At 64.7% G+C, this 6,715-nt stretch overlaps 1 protein-coding gene and 1 long non-coding RNA gene across 3 annotated transcripts in view; one reads left to right on the top strand and one right to left on the bottom strand.

The window, feature by feature from the left end:
• LOC115273023 overlaps positions 1–401 on the bottom strand; it is a 29,906-nt gene extending 29,505 nt beyond the window's left edge. The window contains exon 1 of the long non-coding RNA XR_003900614.1: positions 326–401. This is a non-coding gene — a long non-coding RNA (uncharacterized LOC115273023). The remainder of the gene's footprint in view (positions 1–325) is intronic.
• DPP9 (dipeptidyl peptidase 9) overlaps positions 1–6,715 on the top strand; it is a 38,742-nt gene that overhangs the window by 157 nt on the left and 31,870 nt on the right. The window contains exons 2-4 of one of the 2 annotated variants that reach the window (XM_029915902.1): positions 956–1,009; positions 3,041–3,133; positions 6,653–6,715. The exon at positions 6,653–6,715 is cut by the window's right edge and continues 17 nt beyond it. In XM_029915902.1, coding sequence (XP_029771762.1) covers positions 3,078–3,133; positions 6,653–6,715 — 119 coding nt within the window. In that variant the 5' untranslated portion in view covers positions 956–1,009; positions 3,041–3,077. Of the gene's footprint in view, positions 1–955; positions 1,010–3,040; positions 3,134–4,602; positions 4,686–6,652 lie in introns of those variants that run through there. The other variant, XM_029915903.1, reaches the window with a different exon arrangement.

The following is a 6,715-nucleotide window of genomic DNA, read 5'->3' as shown; positions in this document are numbered from 1 at the left end:
CCGGCCCCGAGCCCGGTGAGCAGCGCCCGCACGCCCCGTCCCGCCTCGGCCGCGACCCCGAGCCCGCCATTGACCGGCCCCACCTCAGCCCTGACCCCGGCTCCGCCATTGGCCGGCCTTTCGGGTGCCTTCCGCCGCCGCCTCCCCGCGCCCCGGCCCTGCCTTTGGCCGCACTCTCGGTTCCAACAGCCCCCGCCTTGGGCTCCCCTCCGCCCCGGGCCCTCCTCGGCCCTTCTAACCCCTCCTGCCTCCTCCGGTGGCCGGGACACCTCTCGGCCTTGCACCGGCCCAGCCTCCCCTCTGGTCCCGTCGCTGTCCAGGCTACCTGGCTCCGGTCCCTTCCGGGAGTGGCCGCACCCACGAAGCGTTCCTTCCCCGCGGGCTCTGGCGGTCCCCTCCCTATGGCTGAGAGCGGAGGCCGCCGCCCGCACCCGCTTCCTGCCCCCACCCACCGCCCCTCCCCAGCGCTTGGCCTCCCACATCCTCCCCACGCACCCCCAGGTTCCAGCCCCTTCTCCCAGCCTCCCGTCCGGCCCTGTCCAGCCGCCCACCTGCCTTCCACTCGGCTTTTGACACTTCCCCATCCGCGCACCGCTGGGCCGTCACAAGTGCCCCGTTCCGTTCCCCCTCCCTCCCCAGCGCTGTCCCTCTCCCCGCCCCCACCGGGAGGAAGTCACTTGCCCCAGTGGCTAGAATCAATGTGCTTTCCAGGAGCTTGGACTAGAGCCCTGGAGGTGCGCGCTGTGGTCTGGTCCCTGGCTGGGTCCCGGGAGGAGGGGGCCGGGCCGGGGAGGTCTTTTCTGCCCCGCACAGTTCGGGGGCGCAGGCGGCGCTGCGGGGCTCTGCGGTGTCTCTAGAATCGGGCTGGGGGATCAGGACTCCCGAGTGGAAGGAGAGCGAGTTGTTGGCCGGGCTCTCCACGAACCTACTGCATTAATGATGTTTGTTCTGTCAGGGTCTGTATCCCACACCCGCAGCTGCAATGGAGGCTTTCTGGACCCTTTAGAAGGTTAGTTGTGCCGGCGGTGGGGTGGTGGTGACGGCTGCCGGGTGGGACGAGGGGAGATGGGACTCGTTTGGGCGCTCCAGAGTGTAGACATCTGCAGGATGTGGTTTGCTACAACTCTGGGGTCATGGCCTCTGGCGGCGGAGGCGGAGGGGCGTGGCTGTGTCCTCCCCGCTGCGAACCAGTCCTCAGCATCTGGAGGGAATCCGGGCTCCAAGAGGAGCTTCGGCCCACACCTCCCTGCGGTGCGATTCTCAGTAACTTGTCTAGTGGACACTAGTAGGTTCTGCCGCACCCGCGATTTTATTTGCGCACGTCATTGTCACAGCCGCCCGACTTCACAGGGGTGGGAATTGAGGCACAATTTAACCGAGAAGTCAACTGGTCGCTCAAGGTCACAGAGACCAAATGTTGAAGTGCCGGGATTTGAACCCACATCTCTGACCGCAGAGACTCCGCTTTCCCCACAGTACTAGGAGCAGGGCCAGGGCTGCCGCGAGGGACATGTCGCCTCATTGCTCGCCTACGGTCTCAGCCTGGTGACCAGGCGCTGCTTTCTTTTTCTCAAACATTTGTTTATTTTGGGGAGAGTACAAGTGCGGGAGGGTTAGCGGGATTTGGGGGTCAGAGGATCAAAAGCGGGCTCTGCACTAACAGGCTTGGTGGCAGCGAGCCCGAGGCGGGGCTTGAACCCTCGAGCTGCCAGCTCGTGACCTGAGCGACTGAGCCACCCAGGGGGCCCCCATCTCGCCACCTGCCCACCTGCCCGGGGCCTGGCTCCTCAGGAGGGTGTTTGGTGCTAACCAAACCGGGGCTCCCTGTGACCTTAGACAGTGTTCCAGGGAGGACGGGATCGCGTCACCGAAAAGGCCTCGCATGCGCCAGGCCTGGAACGGGACCGGTGTGGCCCTGCCGCCCCGGCGTGACAGCCCAGGGAGGGGGCTCCCTCGCCCCAAGCAGGGCTTCTCAGCCTCAGCACTGGTGACGTTTGGGGCCACGTCCCCCATTGCAGTGGGTGTGAGCGTAGTGGTTAGCGCCTCGCACTGCGCATGCACTGCGCATGCGTCGCGGTCGTCATGGCCACAGATGGCTGGGGGGTGGGGCAGCGCTGACCCTGGTCCTGACCCACTGGGTTAGGGGATGCAGTCGGCCCCGCGGAGACTCCGTATTCCATAGTCGTTTGAGTCCCTGAGGCCAAAGGACGTTGCACCATTTACAGAACCGAGGGAGGGGGGAGGTCCCTCACACATGCTGGGCCACCCTGCTTTGTACCGTCTGACCCATCGGGGATTTATGCGAGGGTCTGCTGTGGGCCTGAAGATCTTAGTCTCCCCCTCCCCAAATTAAGCAGGCAGAGTTTCCCCGCTTCGCCACACTCGCTGCCAGGAGCTCCCCCGGTTGTGACCAGCACAGCTATCCCCAGACCTCGCCCGGCGTTCCCTGGGGACGAGGGGCAGAGTCCTCCCCTTTGAGAGCCACTACCCCAGACTTGGCTCTGTATGGAAGGACAGGCAGCCCTGCGGGGGTGACAGAGCAGTGACTCTGGATTGGGTGTCTGGAGACACCACAGAAAGCAGGGAAGGCCCCCGCCCGCCACCCGGGGCTGGGGGACAGGAAGTGCAAAGGTTCTGGGGTGGGAAGTAGTTGGCATGTGTAGGGGAGAGTAAGGCCAGTGTGGCTGGAGATCGAGGTCAGGGGTGAGAGGGGGAGGTCGGGAAGGGCATCAGAGTGTGGCCGCGGTGTGGACCCTGGGACCGTCTGGTTTCCGGTGAGCACCGAGGATGACATCCTTGGTGTCATTTAAAGGTGCCGTCTTGTCAGACTGCTCGCCTTGGGAGCACAGAAAGGATGCTGGCGCCTGGCAAATGCCAGGCGGCCTCTCGAATTCCCGGGCGGGGCCTCGGCAGAATGCCCTTGGCATTGGGTGTCCCCGGAGTGATGCAGGCCGCCCAGAGCCAAGGGCAGGCAGGAGGGCCACGAGCGGGCACGCCCAGACGGCTGGGGTTTGCAGCCCGGGGGTCTCTCTGCTCGCAGGCTCCCCCACACCCTCCTGAGGTCAGCCGAGTGGTTAATGCGGAAGGTTAAGAAGCTCCGGCTGGACCACGACCACACAGAAGGTTGGAGAAGGTAAGGGGTGTGGCCTCTGGGCCCTGATTCGTGAGGGCCTCGTAGAGGTCCCCACATTTCCGATGATGTCGTAGGTCTGGGAAGACACCCCTCCCCGCGGCCCCCTGCCGTTCCGCGTTGCCCTAGGCCTCTGTTCCGGCTGATCCGTGTGAGGATTCGTGTGAGGCGGCTGCGTAGGCGAGGGCCGGGCCGCTCAGCTCAGGACTGCTCACGTGGGGCCGAGTCGTTTTCTGCGGAGGCGTCCTGGGCGCTGTGGGGGGTGGGGCAGCGCCCCTGGCCTCCACCCCCTTGATGCTAGGAGCACCCCTATGTGACAACCACAGATGTCCCCAGACGTGGCCCGGTGTCCCCTGGGGCAGGATCCGGCCCAGCTGAGAACCATTGGCCTGGTGGTTAGAGTGTGGGTCTGGGGTCCAGCGGACTGGGGTGGCATCAGGCAGGTTGTTTGACCTCTCTGAGCCTACTTCCCAGCCACGCGAGGCCCCGGGCACTCGGTGAATCCCATGTCTGGGGTCACCTGGCCACGAGATGGAGACCACAGGAGGTCCCCCAGCGAGAGGCCCCGTGTCGGCATCGCTTCGAGTCCCCGTAGGTTCGTTTTCTCTTAGCCCTGTGAGCACTCGGGCGGCAGGAAGGGAACCAAAGGGCTCCTGGAAGACGGGGCGACGTCGAGCTCTGTGATCCGCTCCCCGGATGCAGGCTCCCGGTGGCCGGTGGGTAAATATGTTAGGAGGTCAGTTAGTGACGGAGGCCCGGGGGCCCCTCCTCACGTGGATTAGGTCCCCGGCGGCCACAGACCGAGTCTGTGCAAGGCTGCTCGTGGCGGTGGCAGGCTCTGGAGGGCAGAGCGAGGCCTGCTGTTTCCGGGGAGCCCCCCACCCCCGCAGGGCCCCAGCGAGTGTCCTGAGGGCTGCTCGGGGATGTCCTCCCTGGAGCACGGCGCACCCGTGCCCCTCAGCCCCCTAGCTCCTGCCTCCCTGCCTGCCTTCTCTCTCTGCGGGTCCTTCTTGCCTCTGCCCGCTGCCCTCCTCCTGGGCCCTGCTGGGGTCTCTGGTGGTCGCCCCTGGGAGCGGTGGACCTGGCTCTTGGAGCAGGAGACCACGGGCCACGGAACTCCCTTCGGGCCTGGACAGTGATGGCCCCGGAGGCCCCAAGCTGCCTGCCAGTGGCCTCGTGGTGGGCGAGCCGTCCTGCTGATTGGCAGAAGGAAAGCGTAGGTGGACCTGGCCTAAGTGGCTTGGAATCCACTTTCGTTTCCCCAGCTGTGTAAACACCCCACTGGAGAAGCTTAGCGCAGACCGGCCCAGGATGGGGAGCAGGGCACCTCGCTCACCTGTCCCCCTCCCCCAGCCTCCCCTGCGGTCTCTCTGCACTTCTGGGGAGGAGAGAGGCGAGTGGAGGACCAGGTTGTAGCACGAAGCCGTGGCCTGTCTGGAGCTCAGACCACCTGGCCACCTCTAGAAGATTCCTAGAAGTTTCTCTTGATGTTTCATTTCATTTCTCATCTCCTGGATCACATTTTTGCTCCCTGGGCTCTCTGCGGTGATCGGAGGCAAGATCATTTTACCGTTCCTTACTGCGGACATTAGCCTCGTGGTTTTGTGAACGTTCTCATCGGCTTGTAGCTTCTGGGGTCCCCTTGAGGGGGGGCCTGGAGGGCATGCTCCGTTCCTCTGCGGTGAGCAAGGCCTGAATTGGGGGGTGGGGTGGGGGCTGGGCCGGTCGGAGGAGTCCCCTGGCCTGGTTTTCTGGGCTCGTTGCCAGCAGCTGCCTCATGCTGCCCGCGGCCGGTGCCACCCTGTGGAGGTTCACCCAGCTCCGCGTTGGGCCGGGACGTGCCACCTGTGACCCTCACTGGGTCTCCCGTCTTCTCTGGCTTGGGTTTATTTGACCCAAGGGTCCCCAGTGCTCTGATGGCCCTCGATCTGTGCCTTCAGAGCCATCGTAGGAGGTGCTGAACTGAGGGCACCCTTTGTGGCTGGGGAGGGGGACCTGCTGGCTGGCTGTGCCCCCCCCGAGCCCTGGCCCGGTCAGGTAGGATGGAGCGAGGGAGGCTCCTCTGTCTCTTGTCTGATCCGGGGTCCGGCTGGACAGGGAACTCTGAGAATCGGCACAGAGGCCACTGTCCGAAGTGTCTCCTGTTGGCTCTCAGAGCAGGAGACAGGGGTCCTTTCTCCCACGATGGGGGACTCTGGGAGGGGGGTCTCTTGCTGTCCAGGGGCAAGTGCGTGGCCTGGGACGTCCCAGTCCCTGTCTAGCGGAACACCTCCCACTTCTGACCAGTTAGTCCCGTGCTCCGCCCGCAAAGCAAAGCCGCTAATCCCAGAGCGCAAGGAGTCCCACTGTCCGGCAAGACCTTAGGCCGACGGACGCCCAGGGCAGAGGGGGAGGCTGCCCTGCTCACCTTGGCCAGCCTCGCCAGGGAGCTGGGCTCTTCCGGAACCGGGTCACCATGGCTGTGTTTAGATTTCCCTAAAGCAAATATTTGCCTGGCTAGTCCAGTCCGCTCAAGAAATGTGCTCAACAGCCCCGGGGTGAGGGGGGGGGGAGACCGGGGTGGGGGTGGGGGGCGCTGCTCAGCCACAGCTGCTCAGGGCGCAGAGGAGGGGGCCGTCTTCTCCGCCGGGGCTCTCACACCGCCTGTGCATACTTCTTGTGTCGCTGAGCTCTCTGGTGAGGCACGAGCTTCCCCTGCAGCGGCGGCGAGCTTGGCCGATTAGTTCTGCACGCTCAGTTCTTTGCGTGTGAGTGAGCGTGTCTCCCAGAGGGATTGATGCAAAAGAGTTGTGCCCCGGCTGTCTGTGGAATGCGTTCTGGGAGCCAGGGGCCTCCAGAGGGTCTGGGGACACTGCCGTGAATGGGACAGGCGGTCAGCGGACAGCCGTGGCCCCAAACCTCTGAGGGCAGGGCCGAGGGGACGTCGGTTGTTGACACGCCTAGCGGAGAGAGGACCTTTGGTACAGACGGTCACGGAAGGCTTCTGAGGCCCCGCTGGTGTTTACGCTGAGGTCTGGTCAGACCTCTGTGTAAGCAAAGAAAGGGGAAAAGTGTTCTAGGCAGCAGAAATAGTACCTGCAAAGGCCCTGGGGCGGAAAGGAGTCTGGCCTGTTTGAAGGCCAGTTTGGCTGGGCATCTGGTACAAGGGGGATGCGGTTTGAGGGGCTGGCAGGGGTCAGTGGGCAGAGAGTCCTGAAGGCCATGACAGAGACTTGTTCCCCCCCCCCCCGCCCCCCGGGGCTGTGGAAAACCAAGGCCGAGGTTTGAGCGATGGGGTCAGATCCGCGGTGGCTGTGGGGCCCGTCAGCGAGACTGTCGCCATCGGTCAGCACACAGGGGGCGGCGGCTTGGATCTCAGAAGCCTTTGTGGTGTTGGGAAGAAATAGAATGATTTGGGACACGTTTAGGGGGCCTGGGACCGTTGTGGGGGGCTCGCGGGGGGGGGCAGGAGTGACTGACAAGGGGCAGCCTGTAAGTGAGACGTGGGCGTCATCCCCCTTCTCATCCTCTGTCCCCTTACAGCCTGTCGCTGAGTTCGGAGGGGCCGGAGAGGATGGCCAGCGGGGCGGCCGCGGCCGAGCGGGG

This window comes from Suricata suricatta, chromosome 12 (assembly GCF_006229205.1).
Source record: "Suricata suricatta isolate VVHF042 chromosome 12, meerkat_22Aug2017_6uvM2_HiC, whole genome shotgun sequence".
NCBI lineage: Eukaryota > Metazoa > Chordata > Mammalia > Carnivora > Herpestidae > Suricata > Suricata suricatta.
This window is presented reverse-complemented; position numbering and strand designations above follow the sequence as displayed.